At 56.4% G+C, this 18,873-nt stretch overlaps 1 protein-coding gene across 1 annotated transcript; it reads left to right on the top strand.

Annotated features, from left to right (window-relative positions):
• Window positions 1-1,154: 1,154 nt before the first annotated feature.
• On the top strand, window positions 1,155-18,607 carry Plcb3 (phospholipase C beta 3). Its single transcript, XM_052191199.1, has 32 exons — window positions 1,155-1,403; window positions 3,872-3,949; window positions 4,125-4,193; window positions 4,311-4,451; window positions 4,710-4,789; window positions 4,872-4,925; window positions 5,010-5,085; window positions 5,198-5,298; window positions 5,824-5,990; window positions 6,104-6,250; window positions 7,616-7,856; window positions 8,020-8,104; window positions 8,183-8,369; window positions 8,955-9,163; window positions 10,522-10,618; window positions 10,705-10,789; window positions 10,966-11,090; window positions 11,671-11,825; window positions 11,915-12,076; window positions 12,664-12,763; window positions 12,847-12,951; window positions 13,129-13,220; window positions 14,638-14,791; window positions 14,884-14,919; window positions 15,036-15,204; window positions 15,540-15,684; window positions 15,776-15,852; window positions 15,943-16,032; window positions 16,114-16,171; window positions 16,419-16,505; window positions 16,727-16,978; window positions 17,844-18,607. Exons 1-31 carry the CDS (start codon window positions 1,305-1,307, stop codon window positions 16,928-16,930), a joined length of 3,675 nt encoding a protein of 1,224 aa, XP_052047159.1. The 5' UTR covers window positions 1,155-1,304; the 3' UTR covers window positions 16,931-16,978; window positions 17,844-18,607.
• The last annotated feature ends 266 nt before the right edge of the window (window positions 18,608-18,873 follow it).

Consider the following 18,873-nt stretch of genomic DNA (forward strand, 5'->3'; position numbering starts at 1 on the left):
CACAGCCAAAGACAACTAGATTCATTAAGTTTGCCGCCATTATGATGGCGATTTGGAGAACAGCCAGTGCCAGGCAGGGCTCCTCTTGAGGCCTGAGAGCCTGGGGCAAAGGCGCCGGTAGGGAGGCTCCTCCTAGCTGACCCTCCTCCCCCAGAGCTAGCTCCAACTCTTTCTGGGTTTCTAGGTGACTTGGCTGGCCCCTCTGGATGAGTTCTACTTTAAACCTGCTGCTGCTGCGTGCTCTGTATTGGGGGGGGCTCCCACAGGGGCCCTCAGGCAGGAGCCCCCCCAGCCAAGCCCTGCGGGAGGGGCTGCAGCCCCCACCCCGGCCGGTGCCCATGGGCCGGCCCCTTCCGTTCCTCCGATCACTGGAACATATTTCAGGGCACCTGCTGTGGGCCAGGAGCTGCACAGCCCCTCCTTTGGGGACACCCAAGAGGCTTCTGCCCCCTCTGGGCAAACAACCATCCTTCACTTCGCAGTTTTCAGATAAGAGGCTCACGGAGAATGCCTCCCATCACAGGGTCAGCAGCGCAAGAACTGCGGCAAGGTTTTCTCCGGAAAGCCAGGATGCCTGGGTCCTCAAAAGAGGTGGCAGCTCCAGTCCTCCAGAGCTAGGGACGGGGGAGGGGCGCCTGCCGGCGGGAGGCCCATTAGCCAGCTAAGTGCTCCCTGGGAGGGGGGACTGTAGCAGGAGGGGGTGAGGGGAAGTGAGGGCACGCTGGTGGAGTGGGATGGAGAGAGATGGGGTGACGTTTCCTCAGCTCAGCTAAGTGCGGTAGGCGTGGGGTTGAGGACAAGGGTCTGTGTCCCCCGCCCCCCAAGCCTGTGTATCTTCGCCTTTTCCACCTGGAGTCCTCAACCGGCTGACCTTGGCTTGTCTTGAGCAGCTCCAACACCCGTCTTTCCAGGTGCACCCTCAATAGCCTCGTGCCCCCAAGCTCCCCCACTTTATCTAAGACCTCGGAAAAATAGAGTCCTACTGAGCTTGCCCGCCAACAAAGACCCCCAATTCCGCTCCTTCATCCCTTTGGCTGCAGGCGCCGCCCCGACCGCCAGGGGGCGCCGCCGTGGATCGGGCGGCACCGCAGCGGTGGGAGGGGGCGGCACCGCCCAATGGGGCGGGGCTCGGCGGGGGCGGGGCCGGGCGCCGAGTCTCCGGTCCGTCCGGGACAGACTGGCTGGCGGGCGGGCGCTGACGCCGCGGGGCCAGAGCGGGCCGCGCGGGAGCGTGTCGAGAGAGCAGTGGCACCATCGGCTCCCGTCGGGGCTCCTTAGGTCCCCGAGCCGCCTCTGGCTTGGCCATGGCGGGCGCGAGGCCCGGCGTCCACGCGCTGCAGCTGGAGCCGCCCACCGTGGTGGAGACCCTGCGGCGCGGGAGTAAGTTCATCAAATGGGACGAGGTAAGAGAGTGGCTGTCTTCTGCTCTGCCCAGATCGAAGGATTCCTTCAATCACATTCGGCTAGATGCCGGGGACCCCACTTCAGTGTTGCCTGACCACCGCACCCCCTATTCCAGTCTTGCTGCACTCCGGAAACTTGAGTCCCCTGTTGTCCTGGTAATTGAAGACTTTTCATCGTGTCCCCTCTTCTCCCCCGCAGCCCAGTCCTTTTGCTGTGATCAATTGGCTTCTCCACTCCTTGGCATGGAGACTTTGAACCCCAGTAAATCCTGTCCCTCTTCTCACTCTTTCCCACCCTTGCCAGACGATGAATATCAAAGTCTCCATTGCTGGTTCTCAGTTTCTGGTCTAGTCGCCAGACCCCTGTTCCTGGCACTGGACTCCCAGGGGGCGTAGGACATCCTTGTCTTGGGTGGGGTGCCACTGGGATCCTACTCTTCCCAGTGCCTCGCCTGAGCCATTACAGTCATCACGTTTCAGCCTGTTCTGGTTGGTACCCCTTCGTCCTGCTTCTGGATTCCAGCGAGCTTTCTGTTCAGATGGGAGGGAGCACCAAGTCACCCTTACCGGAGACTTTGTTCCTTTCCAGGTTCCTCCAGCTCTAGGAACTTTGCTCCCCACTCCTTAACTTAGTGACTTTGAACCCCAATAAATCCTGGCCCCCATTTTTTACTGCTTTCCCCCTGGTACTTCCCTGATAACCCACCTGCGGCTTCTTATCCAGATCTCGCGCCTCACCCACGTTTTTTGTACCGTTCCCTCCCCTGCCCCCTGGGCCCCCTGGGCCTCCACTCAGCGGAGGCCTGGGCTTCCTTACTGATCCTTCCCAGTCGGGCCATAGGCCTGGAAGACGCTAGGTTTCTTTCCGGCTGGGTGGGGCAGGAGTGGGAACTAAGGGGAGGGGCTGGGGGCGTGGCCATATCTGCAGGTGTGCTGGGCAAGGGTGGGTACCCCCGGGAGTACGCTAGGAGACCCCTTCCCCCAGGCCAGCCTAAAGGGAAAAGTTTCTCCTTTTCCTTGCAGTGTGATAAACCCAAATAAGGAAGTGGAAACAAGGAGAGGGCCGGGTGGGGTGGGGGTGCTTAACAAAGTTTGGAACTGGAGAGCCAGGGTCCTGGGTGACCTTTGAAGGTTAGGCCCCTGAGGATAGTACCACAGGTGCTTTAGGGACAGTACCCACAAATCTCCCCCTTTCTAACACTACTGGTGGCTAGTTAGTCAGGCCCAGGGCAAGGTTCAGAATCTCCTGGAGGGGCTGGGACCTGGTGCTCTCCGACTAGAGCTGAAGGATTGTAAATCCCATAGGTTTAGGGACCTGCGTCCCCAGATAGGCTGCTGTTCTTTTGTAAACTGAGACTGCATGGGTGGGGCCGTGCAACCCCTATTCTCCTGAGAAAGACACTGAGGTCTCTGCTGTGAGGTTGAGGTTGAGGTCAGGAGCCAGGGGTGGTCTTGTTAGGAGTCTTGGATCTCCATTTGCAAGGGTACCCCTGCAAATCCTGACTTATCAGTTTCCTCCTGTGTAAATGAGATACATGATAGGGCACACCTCACACACACGAAGAGGGGGTTTGATGTTCAGGGTGTAGAATGACTGTGTGCTTCACAGTCGGGGCTGAGGGACTGGGAGTGCACTCTTGGTGGCAGGGTTGTCTAGGGCAGCAGTTTGGGGATGCTAATTCTCCTTTGGCTCAAGGGAGTGTAAGTGTAAGATTGACTGGAGTGTAAGTGCACCAGGGGTAGCCTTGGGCATCAGTGACTAAGTTTGTTTTAGAAAATGAGCATGTTCCTACTACCCTGCCTTTCTGTCAGTCACCACAGCGTTGTTAGGGAGAAGATTAAACTCCCTGCCTAGTCTTCCTGAGGGGGCCTTTTCTATAGGATGGGTGAGCCTAGAGGCTATGAGGATTGTAGCTCATTGTACCTCATGAACATCCCATGAGGTACAATGTGATGGGTGATGAGCTTTGAGAAAGATCTTAGGGTGGCCAGATCCTGTGAGGCCTCAAGGGACAGCACAAGGCTTTAGCTTTTAAGGCTCTTAAGCCCTCTGCTCCCACACAGGAATAGTATGCTAAAGTAAGAGCTGTGAGGTGGAGGATTCTAGCATCCCTGACCTCCCAGACCTTCTGGGGAAACCGAGGCCAAGATGGACTCCTGGAGGTCTCCACAGCAATTTCATAGGTAGAGAAGAAGTGAAAGTATAGGGTAGGGTGTGACAAGAGTGGGGTGATATGGACAGGGGAGCTCGTAGCCTGTGGGATGGAATCTCAGGGCAAAGGTGAAGCCAGGAGACATGCTGGGGACGGAACCTGAAATGTCATGCTGCCGACCGTGTCTTCATGTCCAGGAGCCCCCGTTGGCTGGAGGCCCTTCCCCCTGGCTCACTGGTAGAGACCAGCTACTGTAGGTTCAGGGCCAAGCCCGCTGCCCTCTCACGCCCCTGACTCGTCTTGTGCTGCCCTCAGGAGGCCTCCAGTCGGAACCTGGTGACCCTGCGTGTGGACCCCAATGGCTTCTTCCTGTACTGGACAGGACCCAACATGGTGAGAACAGTGCTGGTGCTGCTGGCTCAGGCCTAGGCCTTGACGGGTGACCCCTGCCCAGCCCCCTTTGTCCTGGGGGTAAGGCCTAGGCTGGGCGTGTCATTCCCCAGCCTGGTGGGGAGACTGAGGACCCTTCATACTTCTCAGACACAAACCTTGGCTCTGGTTTCCCCAGGAGGTGGATACACTGGACATCAGCTCCATCAGGGACACAAGGACAGGTCGCTATGCCCGCCTGCCCAAGGTGAGGGCTAAGATCTCATCCTGAGGGGGCCAAGGTTGTCAGAGGAAAAGATACTCCTCCTCCTCCTCCTCCTCCTCCTCCTCCTCCTCACCCTCACCCTTGGCTTTCACTACTCAGGACCCCAAGCTTCGAGAAGTACTGGGTTTTGGGGGCCCTGATACCCGGCTGGAAGAGAGGTTGATGACAGTGGTAGCCGGGCCAGACCCAGTGAATACCACATTCTTGAACTTCATGGCGGTGCAAGATGACACAGTCAAGGTGAGTTCGGGTCAAGAGATAGCCCAGGGAAGCAGAGGCGTCATTGGAAGACATTATGTAGCCCAGGCTGGCCTCAAACTCAGGGCAACCATCCTGCCTAAGTTTCCCAAGCACTAGGATTGCAGGCATAAGCCACCATGCTTGGCCTTGTTCTCATGATGTTTTATGCACCAGACCCTGTTCTGGATGTAGGCTGTGACTGGGCTAGCCCCTGTCCCCTTCACCTATTCCCCTTGTGTGTGTGTTATAAATTCTCAGGTCTGGTCAGAGGAGTTGTTTAAACTGGCTATGAACATATTGGCTCAGAACGCCTCCCGGAACACCTTCCTGCGGAAAGCGTGAGTTTGGGGTTACCCTGGGGAGTCCTTGGGGGTTCAGCTGACCGATCCCAAGATCTGACCCTTGTATTCACTTTCCCAGATACACGAAGCTGAAGCTACAGGTGAACCAGGATGGACGGATTCCAGTCAAGAAGTGAGCTCCCCTCCCCCCAGCATCTTCCCTGACTTTGGTGACCCTTGCCCCCCCACTGACCCTGATCCCTCCTGCCTGCACCAGTATTCTGAAGATGTTCTCAGCAGACAAGAAGCGGGTGGAGACTGCACTGGAGTCCTGTGGCCTCAACTTCAACCGGGTGTGTGGGGGCAAGGCCAGGGTGAGGGTGGGGCGGGGTGGGGTGTCACAGTGGGTACACACTTTCTGGAACTGGCTGTGCTAGGTTCTCATCCCATACTCCTTACCCTCAGAGTGAGTCCATTCGGCCTGATGAGTTTTCCTTGGAAATCTTTGAGCGGTTCTTGAACAAACTGTGTCTGCGCCCGGATATTGACAAGATCCTGCTGGAGATGTAAGCAGCTGGGAATCGCTCCCATAGGCCGGGCTCTCCTCCAATTTCTGCGAAATGTTCTTCTGATCCAGTGAAAATGGGGTGCCGGTGGGCAGGTTTGTGGATGTTAGGGAGAAAAGGGGAACCTGCCCAGGGTACTCATGTGGTTCCTGGAACTCTCTGATATTCCTTTGCCGCAGGAGGCTTAATTAGCCCATTAGGGTGGGAACCAGTAGCCTCAGAATGTTGTGGGGCTGCCTGAGCCAACACGGCATGGAGGCCAGAGGCCAGACTACTCATGGGGTCTAGAGGTTCGGAGTGGTGGGTCAAGCATTTAGCAACTTTGAAAGCTCTTACAAATGCTGATGCTGGTCTGTCTTCTGCCTGACGCTGTTGAGGGGTCAGATGAGTAGGCAGGGAAACTGAGGCGCAGAGTACCAGTCTGTGACTGCTGAAGTTAGGTACAGGCCTTCTCAGTTCCGTCTCCCAGGCTTAGCACTAGGTGGGAGCTGAGGCTACAGCCTGACCAGCTTCCGGTCCCTTCAGAGGCGCCAAGGGCAAGCCGTACCTCACTCTGGAGCAGCTCATGGACTTTATCAACCAGAAGCAAAGAGACCCAAGACTCAACGAAGTGCTGTACCCGCCGCTTCGGTCCTCGCAGGCTCGGCTGCTCATTGAGAAGTATGAGCCGAACAAGCAGTTCCTGGAGCGCGGTGAGTGGCTATTGGCGGTGGGGCAGCGTGGGTGGGGCAGTGTGGGTGGGGCAGTGTGGGTAGGGCAGTGTGGATGGCCGGGCCTAGCTGACCTGTGGGCACCCCATCCGCAGACCAGATGTCTATGGAGGGCTTCAGCCGCTACCTGGGAGGGGAGGAGAACGGCATCCTGCCTCTGGAGGCCCTGGATCTGAGCATGGACATGACGCAGCCACTGAGTGCATACTTCATCAACTCCTCACACAATACCTATCTCACTGGTGAGTGAGAGCAGGAGCAGACACGCACAGCCTCTGCACTCACGCGGCTTCTCCTCGGCGAGCTCACTCATTGGCCAGTGCTGGGGAAGGGGCAGAGTGGTCACTCTGCCCCAGGGTCTTTATCTCTGTGGGGTAGGCCTACTGGGTACCTTGAAGTGTCCCTGGGGACGGGCTGACAGCTTATTTGTTTCATGGTACAAGAGTAGCCTGTACAGATAGATGCTTGGGCCAGAGACAGATGGTTTTAGAAGTATAAAAAGGGTTGGAGGTGAAGCTCAGGGGTAGAGTGTTAGTCTACCATGTGCAGGAGAAGCAGGAAAGGAAGCCTGTGTGTGTGTGTGTGTGTGTGTGTGTATGTGTGTGCGTGTGTGTGCGCATGCGTGTGTGTGCGTGTGCGTGTCTGTATGTGTGTGTGCATGCGTGTGTGTCTGTGCGTGTGAGTGTCTGTATGTGTGTGCGTGTGCGTGTCTGTATGTGTGTGCATGTGTGTGCATGCGTGTGTGTCTGTGTGTGTGCGTGTCTGTATGTGTGTGTGCATGCATGTGCATGCATGTGTGTCTGTGCGTGTGCATGCGTGTGTCTGTGCATGTGCGTGTCTGTATGTGTGTGTGCATGCGTGTGTGTGTCTGTGTGTCTGTGTGTGTGCATGTGTGTATGTGTCTGTGTGTGTGCATGCATGTGTGTGTGTGGGGGGGTATGTGGGGGTGTGTAACATAGGCCTAATGGCGGTGCGCAGGAGGAGAGGGTTGGGGAGAGAAGGCTGGGAGGTGGAGCAGGACCAACCCTGGTCTGGAAGGCTTCTGGGTTTAGTGTGAGTGGCAAAGAGGTTCTTTGGATGACCTGAAGTAGGGGAAGCAGTGTGACCTGGTAGGTTGTCAGGAGTTCTGTGGAGATTGGGTTGGAGGCAGGGAGGAGCTGTGATCCCCTAGGCAGGGGTGGTGAGTCTGGTGCAGGAAAGATGGGTCGCAGGAATAGCTATAGTAGATCCTCACTGGGTCCTAGCGAGCTCTCGACGGTATCTAGGGGCTCCATAGTTGAAGGCCGTGAGTGGGGCAGTGCTGGGAGTGCTTTATGTGAGGGAATGTGAGCCTTGGAGGAGGAACCAGCTGTGTGTGCAGATGCTATTGGATGCCTACTCTGTGCCCACCTGATGTCCACCAGGGGCCGGGCTTCAGGACATCTGCCCTTTCCTGAGGGCTTCTGGGGGAGGTGGTACTGCCTCCGCAGTGACTGGAGGAGTAAGAGGACAGTCAGTGTACTGCCCTGGAACTGACTGGGTGTGTCAGGGGTCTCTCTGTCCCCAGTAGGGGTTGGTTCCACATGGGATGGGGTGACCAGTGGGTAGTGACACAGCCTTACCTGTAGCGGGCCAGCTGGCTGGAACATCATCGGTGGAGATGTACCGCCAGGCGCTGCTGTGGGGCTGCCGCTGTGTGGAGCTGGATGTGTGGAAGGGACGGCCGCCGGAGGAAGAGCCCTTCATTACCCATGGTTTCACCATGACCACCGAGGTGCCATTACGTGATGTGCTAGAGGCCATCGCTGAGACAGCCTTCAAGACCTCACCCTACCCTGTCATCCTCTCCTTTGAGAACCATGTGGACTCGTGAGTGGGCCTGCCCTGGGAATCTCTAGAGAGACCTCTGATGGAGGTGGTTCTGGTGGACCCCAACACAGCCCTCTCATCAGCTCTGACCCTGAGGTACTCACCCACTCTGTAGGCCTTTGACCCCTGGGAACCTCTGACCTCTGACCTTGTCCCCTCACAGGGCCAAGCAGCAGGCCAAGATGGCTGAGTACTGCCGCTCCATCTTTGGGGATGCGCTGCTCATTGACCCACTGGACAAATACCCGGTATGGGGGCTCAGAGTTAAGCCAGTCTGTGTGAGGGGAGGGTGCCTGAGCAGGCCCTGACTTGCTCACACCGCCCAGCTCTCTGCGGGCGTCCCCCTGCCTAGTCCACAGGACCTGATGGGCCGTATCCTGGTGAAGAATAAGAAACGGCACCAGCCCAGCACAGGCGTCCCCGACAGCTCAGTGCGCAAGCGGCCTCTGGAACAGAGCAACTCGGCCCTGAGCGAGAGCTCAGCCGCCACAGAGCCCTCCTCGCCCCAGCTTGGTATGGCCGGGCCTGACCTCCAGCCCTGATCCTAACATGGACTTAGCTCTCACCCTGGTGTCTCCATCACTCCAGCTGACCTCCTTCCTTCCCACCCCTCTGCTGGGTGTTGATCTCTCTGCCCTGACTTTCAGTATGTCACTGCTGCCTGGCGAGTATACGGCTATGGATTCTGACCTTCAGGCCCCTGGCACTTGACTTGTAACCTCCACTGATCTGTTCACTCACCCACTTAAACTTTCAGCTAACCTTTGCCTAGTCTCTTTATTGAGGTCCCTCATCACGTGACACACCACAAACCCCTGCTGGGTATGGCTCTGGCTGAGCCCAACTTGATGCTCTGCCATGCGGCTGTTTGGCTGTTTGGGCTGTTGTTCTAGTTCCCTGCTCTATGTAACTCTGACCTGTGACACCTCTGGGCAAATACCAGCCTTAATGCTACCCAGACTCGGATCCCCATGCTTTCCCCGAGCTATGCTTCTTTAAGAGGGCACCCGACCTCCACACCCACACACTGAGCAGAACCTGCAGGCTTCCTCGGTACTAGCCCGTGGTTCTGACGCTGGACCCTTGGCCCTTGTGCAGGGTCCCCCAGCTCCGACAGCTGCCCTGGCCTAAGCAATGGGGAGGAGGTGGGACTGGAGAAGGCCAGCCTGGAGCCTCAGAAGTCTCTTGGTGAGGAGGGCCTCAACCGGGGACCCAATGTTATCATGCCTGACCGTGACCGAGAGGAGGAGGAGGAAGATGAAGAAGAGGAGGAAACAACGGACCCAAAAAAGCCCACCACGGATGAGGTCGGGAGCACAGGCTGGTAGAGGGGTGTCTGCTGGGCGGAGGCCTTTGTGTTTCTCATTTGTTCTCTTAGAGCTTGATCTATGCAGGTTCCAGTTTATGTGGGTGTGCAAATGACTCTGCAAAGTTAGGGTGCAAGGCCAAAGAGATACCCCACTAGTAAGAGCATCTGCTTCCACATGCTTGTCCTCCTCACAGATAGCAAAGAAGTAGACAGATAGATGATAGATAGATTATAGATGATAGGTAGATAAATAGATGATAGGTAGGTAGATAGATAGATACATAGATAGATAAAATGTAATAAGAAAAGAGCCAGGGAACCGGGCGGTGGTGGCGCACGCCTTTAATCCCAGCACTTGGGACGCAGAGGCAGGTGGATTTCTGAGTTCGAGGCCAGCCTGGTCTACAGAATGAGTTCCAGGACAGCCAAGGCTACACAGAGAAACCCTGTCTTGAAAAAAAAACAAGAAGAAAAAAAAAAAAGAGCCAGGGCCTGGGAGCACACACCTTATCCCAGCACAAGGGAGGCAGGGGCAGGTGAATATCTCAGTTTAAGGTCAGCCTGGTCTACAGACTTAAGTTCTAGGACAGTTCTAGGCTACACAGAGAAACCTTGTCTCACCAAAAAAAAAAAAAAAAATTAGTGGTGCGTGCCTTTAATGTCAGCAGATGCAGGTGGATCTCTGAGTTCAAGGCCAGCCTGGTCTGGCTACGTAATGAGTTCTAGGCTATCAAGAGCAACAGAGAGAGACCCTGTCTCAAAAAATAGTATAGGATACAGGACTGGAAGATTGGCATAACGAGTGATAGTGATCACCATACAGACCTAGTGACCTGACTGACCCAGAACCCAAGGGAGAAGGATAGAACTGACTCTCCAAAGTTGTCCTCTGATCAACATGTGCGCACCATGGCAGCAAGTACCCACACTTATACACACTCACACACACAAGAATAGTAAATAAAGTTTAAAGAAAAGAGGAATCAGAATTACAGTCTGGGAAAGGGACAATGTCCTAGCATGGAAGTTGGGGTAGGGGTGGGGGGACCCAGATCTAAAGATGTGGCACTAGCATGTGCCAAGGTCCTGTGGCAGGAGAAAGTCTCAAAGGGAATTCTGGGGAGTAGAGGTGATAGAAGAGTCACTGTGGCTGTTGTGGGAGGGAAGATTTGAGGGTCCCTGAGTTGGGGATGGTGTGTGTGCTGGGCACTGAGAGGCCTCTATCCAGGTGATTGTGTCAGCGTCTTACAAGAAGCTGCTGAGCGGTGTGCCTGCAAGTGTGGGAAAGGGCTAGCCCCCTGGGGTGGGGGAAGTAAGGGACATCTAGTACCACTGATCTTGAGTTTGGGGCCACAGGGCACAGCCAGCAGCGAGGTCAATGCCACGGAGGAGATGTCGACGCTCGTCAACTACGTTGAGCCTGTCAAGTTCAAGTCCTTTGAGGCTGCTCGAAGTGAGTGGGGAGGGGCGACTGGGAGCTGGGCCTGCCAGGCCTTGGCAGCTCCTACATCTCCCCTCCACCCCCTCACCCTCTGACAGAAAGGAACAAGTGCTTCGAGATGTCATCCTTCGTAGAGACCAAGGCAATGGAGCAACTGACCAAGAGTCCCATGGAGTTTGTGGAGTATCCTCCCTGGGCTCTGGGCTAGAGTGGGGCCGGGCGGGGACTTGCAGACGCCACTGAAGCATCTGCACGGGGTCCTCAGTAGGCTGAGGTATGAAGGCTCAGGGATAGCATGGGCAGGAGGATGAGGTGAGGGTGGTCACTTCTTCCCTCATGGCCCTGACCAACAACCCCAGATACAACAAACAGCAGCTGAGCCGCATCTACCCCAAGGGCACACGAGTGGATTCCTCCAACTACATGCCTCAGCTCTTCTGGAACGTGGGTTGCCAGCTGGTTGCCCTCAACTTCCAGACCCTGGGTGAGCTCCGGCCCTCTGTCTTAGGGTTTTTATTGGTGGATAAAGCAGTGTGAGCAAACGCAACTTGGGAAGGACGGGGTTTGTTTCATCTTACAGTGTACAAGTCCATCACTGCGGGAAGTCAGGAAAGGAACTGCAGCAGAAGCCATGGAGGGGTGCTGCTTCCTGGCTTGCTCCTCATGGCTTGCTCAGCCTGCTTCCTGACAGCATCCAGGACCGCCAGCCCTCTCACACCAGTCCTTAATCAAAAAAAGGGCACCACAGGCCACTCTGATGGGAGGCATTTTCTCAATTGAGGTTCCTGCTTCCAAAGTGACTCTAGCTGGTGTCAAGTTGACACAGCACTGGCCAGTGCACCCCTCCTTGACCCTTGCCCATCTTACTAGCTTCTGATTTACCTAATCCTGGATCCCCAAGTTTAACCCAGACTTTTCCCTGAGCCCTTACTTAGACTAATTCTGTGGACCCTCACCTGTCTAGGTGTTTTTGAACCTGGACTGTTGATCCGTTGAGCCCACCCCGGTCCTGGGCCTTGAACTCCTGCTAGGACCCCTTACTGATCTGCCTGTGTTGCCTACAGACTTGCCAATGCAGCTCAACGCAGGCGTGTTTGAGTACAACGGGCGCAGTGGGTTCTTGCTCAAGCCCGAGTTTATGCGTCGGCCGGACAAGTCTTTTGACCCCTTCACCGAGGTCATCGTAGATGGCATAGTGGCCAACGCCTTGCGGGTCAAGGTGGGGCCCAGGAGGGTGTGGCCTAGGGTTTCTGAGGAAGACACATACAGCAACTGCCTTACTTACCTTCTTGGGCTGCCCCACCCCAGGTGATTTCGGGGCAGTTCCTGTCTGACAGGAAGGTGGGCATCTATGTCGAGGTGGACATGTTTGGTCTCCCAGTTGACACAAGACGCAAATATCGCACCAGGACGTCCCAGGGGAACTCATTCAACCCTGTGTGGGATGAGGAACCCTTTGACTTCCCCAAGGTAAGTCCACTCTGTGGCAGGCCAGTCCACCATGACTTTGCTGTGCTTAGTCCAAGAGCAGGGGCCGGGCACCTTGACGGTGACTGGTGGTGAGAAAATAGGAAAAGCAGTGACCCACTTAGACCCTGCGTATCCCAGGGTCGGGTTTGGGCTCTGTCCTTTTCTGAGTGACAGATGGGACAAGGGCTGTAGCACAGGGATGATGACAGCATGTCCTCTCCTGTGTCGTTCCTGTCCTTTCCCCACATTAGGAACAGGCACTGCCTTGTCTCCAGGGCAGGGAGTACTTGCCAGAGACCACAACTACAAGCTTGACCTGCCCCCGACCCCCATGTGGGAGTGTGGCTCTACTTTTGACGTGGTCGAAGTGTGTCCTGGATTTATATTATACATGTGCCTTGGTATAGTGCTAAGCAGGCCACAGTGTTACCTGTCCTGTCCCCGAGGGCTTCTGGATCCCTGTGTCCGTGGCTCAGGATTCTGGTGGTCATCCCTTGAGCAGGGCTTCTGTGCTCTGAGGGGAAGCCTTGGCTTGTGGTATGATGGTCCTGGCTCTGCCCCATGGCTCGGCACTCTGGGCTCCACAGGTTGTGCTGCCCACGCTGGCCTCACTTCGCATCGCAGCCTTTGAGGAGGGTGGCAGATTTGTTGGGCACCGTATCCTTCCTGTCTCTGCTATCCGCTCGGGTAAGTCTGTGGGCTTTGGGCCGTCTTGGGGTAGCTTGGGAATTTGGCCAGGTCTAGAACAACTTTCCCTCCTGCTCACCCAGGATACCACTATGTCTGCCTGCGAAATGAGGCCAACCAACCGTTGTGCCTGCCTGCCCTGCTTATCTACACGGAAGCTTCTGACTACATCCCAGATGACCACCAGGGTGAGACAGGGCAATAGGTTCAGCAGAGCCCACAAGGGTGGGGATGGGGCTTGGGCAAGGCTGATTTAGGTGCCCGTATTCAAGTGGGGTCAGACTTCCCATCCTTGGAGTGCTGCGCTGGCAGGAAGAGTGTGGCCTGGGCTTTGGTCTGAAGCCTGGGCCTTCTACTTCCTCTAGACTATGCCGAGGCTTTGATTAACCCCATCAAGCACGTCAGCCTAATGGACCAGCGGGCTAAGCAACTGGCTGCTCTCATTGGGGAGAGTGAGGTGAGTGGGCAGCCATGGAGGTGGGCAGGGCTAGGCCCACCCTGACACTGGGGACCAGTAAACAACTCTTCCACAGATACCCCTCGCTCCCAACCCTGCCATCTGACGCCTTTCTCCAAACTATGCTGTTAAGTGTCTCATTGCAGACCCTAGCTTCATGTCCCCCAGCCTGGCCCAGGCCTGGGACTCCTGCTCCCTTTCTGGGTTCTTTTGTCTCACTCAAACCTAGAAAGGAAGTGAAGTGACTCTCAAGTGCCAACTTGCTACCAGCCCTAGTGCGAGGTCAGTCACATCCTTGGCTTGTTGCCCTGTTCCTCACAGAGATGGGACACTGAGGCTATGGGAAGTGGTTTGGCACCACACGGCCTGGCTAGGCCGTCAGCCTGTTTTCAGCCCCTAAAGCTTGGTCTTTCTGCCATGTGGTACTGTTGGGATTTTAGATCCCAGCTTACAGTGGGAGGAAGGGCTGTAGATTTTTTGCTTTTGTATGTAAACATGGTTTGCGTGCATATATGTGTGTGTGTGGTTTTCCAGAGATACATTCCACCTCATTGTCTGAGATAGTGGCTAGTGAACTCAGGGATCCCTCTGTCTTTACGCATCCCAGCACTGCGGTTCTAGGCTTGAGGTGCTCCGACCACAGACCCTCATGCTTTTCTGATAGGTACTTTACTGAGTCATTCAGTTTTCCCACCCTTTCCTTTTCCCTCATGCTAGACAGAGATGGAGTCCAAGGTCTCGAGCAAGCCATGCAAATGCTCTAACACTGAGCTATACCCTCGGCTCAGTTATGGCCTCTTGAAAGAGGACCTTCCTATTTTCACTGATTTGGGTTGTGTCTAGACTGGATTTTCTAAAGCTTCAGGTGGGGGGATCAAAGCATTGGGTATACACACACTGGGGCACTGGAAGCCCGGGGAGCCATGAGGAGATAGTGGCTTTAGTGGGAAGGCGCCAGGAGCAGAGGTTCAGCCACATGTCCTGACCCGGTCCCCATGGGGCCTGTGGCCGCCAGGAAAGAGATGATCGCCATTAGGGCTGTGAGGAGCTGTTAGTCGGAGAGGCTGGTGCCCGCTCTGCGCTTGTTTCCTTTGCTGATTAAATCAGACGCTGAACATCCAAGAGGAGGATGAACCACCAGGCGGGGGTGGGAGGGGTGGGGGGAGGACGACAACACAGAGGAAGCCTGCTGGGTGGGGCCAGGCTTCTCCAGAAGCATCTGGGAGTTGCTGAAGACACGCAGTGATCTGGTAACCCAGAGCCTTCCTGATGGCTTGGGCAAGGGTCTAGGGTTACCGGTTGTTATCTTCTCACTGTGTGGGCAGAGAGGGCTAGGGGGCGGGGCATGGGGCATCCAGGAGGTGGAAGGACCCAGAAAGATGAAGAGAACATTTTTGGAAAGAGTTTCCTCCTACAGGCTCAGGCCAGTACAGAGACCTATCAGGAGACGCCGTCTCAACAGCCAGGGTCACAGGTCCCCTCCAACCCCACGCCTCACCCACTGGACGCCTCGCCTCGCTGGCCCCCAGGTCCTACCACCTCTCCTACTAGCGCCTCCCTCAGTAGCCCAGGTAAGAGGCAGCCTGTGCTAGGGGCGGGCCAAGGGGAGCCGCCTGCCCGCAGCTGGATCCCTCAGCTTCTCACCACAGTCTCTGCTCTCCAGGGCAGCGCGATGATTTGATTGCCAGCATTCTCTCCGGTAAGGGGCACAGCCTGCTCTGGGGCAGGGCCGCCCGGTAGGCGTCTGCTCTACCCAGCTCAGCCATGCCTGGCCCACCTCGCCCACTAACTGGCCTCCTTTGCTGCCCCTTGCAGAGGTGACCCCTACACCTCTAGAGGAGCTCCGGAGCCACAAGACCATGCTGAAGCTCCGGAGCCGGCAGGATCGAGACCTGAGGGAACTGCACAAGAAACACCAGCGCAAGGCCGTGGCCCTCACCCGCCGCCTTCTGGATGGCCTGGCCCAGGCCAGGGCTGAGAGGAAGTGAGTGCCCTGCGGCCTGTCGCCACCTGTGTTGTGTGCTGACAGGAATATCAGAGGGAGGCTTGCATGTAAGACTCCAGGATGGGTGGGCATGCTCGGATGGCAGGAAGGTGGAGGCAGGTTCCCATGCTAGGTCTCCCTCCTCCCTGGGAGGAGCACCTCTTCTGAGGTCCCTGGCCAAGGACCCATCAGCTGTGTGGAGGAGCTAACGGGCAGCTGCCTCCTGATTTGCATGGCTTAGCATACCTAGCTGGTGCCTGCCACTCTGCTGGCAGGAGCTCTGCTAACTGTCCTCCTCCACCAGAGCCCTGGCATTGAGACGGCTCTCCCTGCAGGGGCAATGCGGAGGGCATGAAGGAGGAAGACGAGAAGGCCAAACAGTATCGAGAGTTCCAGAACCGACAAGTGCAGAGCCTGCTGGAGCTGAGGGAAGCACAGGCAGATGCAGAGACCGAACGGAAGCTGGAGCATCTGCGACAGGTGAGGCCACGTGGTACAGGCAAGGAGAGCCAGCTTCCAGGGTGGCTCGGCCATCGGCCCTGTGTTACCTGCTGGCTGCCTGCATCCCCAGGCTCAGCAGCGCTTCAGGGAGGTTGTCATGGATGCACACGCAACTCAGGTCAAGAGGCTGAAGGAGCTGAATGAAAGGTAATGACGGAAGATCCCGTGTGAGTGTGGGGCACTCTGGTGGCCAGAGTCCAGCCTCTGAGCCCCTCCTGGCCCTCCTTGCTACTCCAGGGAGAAGAAGGAGCTTCAGAAGATCCTGGACAGGAAGCGCAACAACAGCATCTCAGAGGCCAAGACAAGGGAGAAACATAAGAAGGAGGTGTAAGTGTGCTGGGCCGGGGGGAGCCATTGAGCGAGGGGAGGCGGGAGGGCCCGCCCCGAGCATCCCTTTCACCTCTGCAGGGAACTGACCGAGATTAATCGGCGGCACATCACTGAGTCGGTGAACTCCATCAGACGAGTGAGTGAGCCCCGCCTCTCCTCCTTCACTCGGCAGAAACTCAGCTTTTCAATGCCCACCTTTGAGCCACATTTCTGTTCAAAAGGCTCCTAATGCCTTTCCTTCAGGAATCATACCAACTGCCTCTGGTCTCTGCGTCATATCCAACACCGTGGGAGCCCTGACATCCCCCTGCCCCCCATCTTAGTGACACCCCCCCCCCCCCCGTCTTGCCCTCCCTCTGCTGAACTCTTGCCCTCCTTTCCAGCTGGAAGAGGCCCAGAAGCAGCGCCATGAACGCCTCATGGCGGGGCAGCAGCAAATGATCCAGCAGCTGACAGAAGAGGAACCCAAGGTGAGATGGGAGGAGGCACTGGTGGGCAACACCAGAGCTGGCACCGGCGGGCAGCACCGGAGCTGGGCACTGGTGGGCAGCACCAGAGCTGGCACCGGCAGGCAGCACCGGAGGAGGCACTGGTGGGCAACACCAGAGCTGGCACCGGCAGGCAGCACCGGAGGAGGCACCGGCGGGCAGCACCGGAGCTGGGCACCCGTGGGACACTCATTCTCTTGCAGCTGCTGGCCCAGCTGACCCAGGACTGTCTGGAACAGCGAGAGAGGTTGCCCCAGGAGATCCGTCGGTGCCTGCTGGGCGAGACATCAGAGGGATTGGGGGACGGCCCCCTGGTGGCCTGTGCCAGCAATGGCCATGCACCTGGGAGTGGTGGGCATCTGTCTGGCGCTGACTCGGAGAGCCAGGAGGAGAACACCCAGCTTTGAGCTGGCTGAGAGGAGGTGGCCACAGCCTGGGTGGGCACTGGGAAGGAGGTAGAAGACACTAATACTTTCTGTTTTTTTAACCTTTTACCTTTAGAAATTTTATTTTTTTAAAATCTGAGGCAAATGCCTCACACTAACTCTAACTCCCTTCGTTTTCTTGGGACCTCTTTGGCGCTCAGCCTCCCCTTCTTTAACTTCAGGCCTAAGGAAAGGGCTAGGGCTTGTACCCCACAACATTCACCTACGATAGGTGCTCCCCGATTCCCAAGGAGCAGCAAGCGGAGCCCTAGAGCTCTGGGCAGTAGAAACCAACCCTTTATATTTGAAAAAATTTTTTACATGAATAAAAGTGGACTTCAGGGACCCTGTGTACAGTGTAGTTTGGATGAAAACACTCTGGGCTCTAACTCTGGTACTGCCACTTTCTCTGGGGCCTCAGTTTCCTCTTTTGTAAAATGGGGTTGTGCCATTGTGGTCAGATTCCTATTGAAGAGGTTCAAGGTTTGAACTTGGCTGCCTTGCCTAAAGTCTGTGGTGACCTTATTCCCTGTCAGAGATAGCTGCTGGCCTTCCCACATCTGTCTGGAGCCCCTAAGTTCCCCAAACCCATTAATCTCTTTTCCCTCAGCCTTTCCCTGTCTCTCATTATTCAGGCGCAGACCCTGCTTTAGGAAGCCTTCCCCACTCCCCACCCCTTCCTGTTGCCTGATAAGACCCGGGCACCCAGCCTCTTCTACCAGGGCTGCTGAGGGCAAAGGGCTGAAGCTGGGTTTCAGATTGGTGGGAGGGTCCATGCTCTGGAGAGAGAAGGGAAGTTGATAGTCTTAAGGGTTATTGGGCAGGGCTATGATACTCTGCGGATACCCTGTGGCCCTCTCATCCCTATCAGGGAGATGTTTTGCCTGTTTTACAGATATGGAAACAGGCCCTGAATGGAAGATGCGTTTACTGGGCCATAGCTAAGTGGAGACCTGCTGGAAGGCAGGATGGCCTGCGTGCTAGCTCTGTGCTACATGGTCTTCACCAGCCTGGAGGACATGCTCTGAGCCTGGGACCAGCCAGGAACACCAGAGACCCCGCGGCAAGAGAATGGGCCAGACTCTGCAGCTGGGGCAGGCTGGCACCGTCAAGGCCTCTCCCAGCTTCCCGGCCTCGGGGACAGGCTGCTCCCTCCCGAGGAAGGCAGCCTCTTATCAGTGCTTATCTCCAGCCAAGGAAGTGTTTGCTAGGCTTTGTTTTTGTTGCTGCCCCAGGCAAACAGATCGGATAGGAAGGCCAGAGAAACTGGGTTGCCAGGCTTGGGCTTCCCAGGGCTAAGGCCTCAGCTCTCCCTGAGATTCCTACCATTGCCCAAGTCACCTTCAGCTGTCAGTCCGTGTCAAGTTCCCAGATCTGCCACTTTTCCGTATCCCATGGCCTATATTGCTGACTGGCTGACCTCCATTTTCCCAAACACTCCATGTGGGCTGGGGTCCTCAAAAACAAGCTAAGTCCTAAGATCCTGGTATATCCCTCTGTAGAGGGTCACCTTCAAGTCTGACCTACTCCTTCAGGCCCTGTTGTGGGAGCCACCCCTCCCATGTTCTGGAAAGCAAAGAGTTGTGGCGCAACTTATCTGCATAGCCAGCGCAAAGCACTGGCCTGGGCTATAGGGGCGCCAATAAATCTCTGAACTGAGCTCTGGGCCCTGCTCCAGGTCCCTGTGAGAAGCTTCTACGTTCCCTAGCGATCGGCCTGCCGCCCCGCCCCACGCGCCTTGCCAGGTCCCCAAGCTGCGCTGGCCCTAGGCCGGTCAAACAGTAGCTGCTCACAAGGACTGACCCAAATAGGAGCAAATGACCCCCCCCTCCCCGCCCGCCCCGGGGGAGCCGCGACATGGTTTGAAGAACGCTAAATTCCGGCGGCCGGCTGGGCTGCGGCTCCCAATTACCATATTAGAGATA

Source organism: Apodemus sylvaticus, chromosome 1 (assembly GCF_947179515.1).
Source record: "Apodemus sylvaticus chromosome 1, mApoSyl1.1, whole genome shotgun sequence".
Classification (NCBI taxonomy): domain Eukaryota; kingdom Metazoa; phylum Chordata; class Mammalia; order Rodentia; family Muridae; genus Apodemus; species Apodemus sylvaticus.

What these genes read in the sequence shown, in the direction of transcription:
- Plcb3 (XM_052191199.1), top strand. Translation starts at nt 1,305, where the DNA reads ATGGCGGGCGCGAGGCCCGGCGTCCACGCGCTGCAGCTGGAGCCGCCC. An exon ending in ACTGGACAGGACCCAACATG is followed by an intron (nt 3,950 to 4,124) that starts GTGAGAACAGTG and finishes TGGTTTCCCCAG; the next exon opens with GAGGTGGATACACTGGACAT. An exon ending in GCCCTCCTCGCCCCAGCTTG is followed by an intron (nt 8,370 to 8,954) that starts GTATGGCCGGGC and finishes GCCCTTGTGCAG; the next exon opens with GGTCCCCCAGCTCCGACAGC.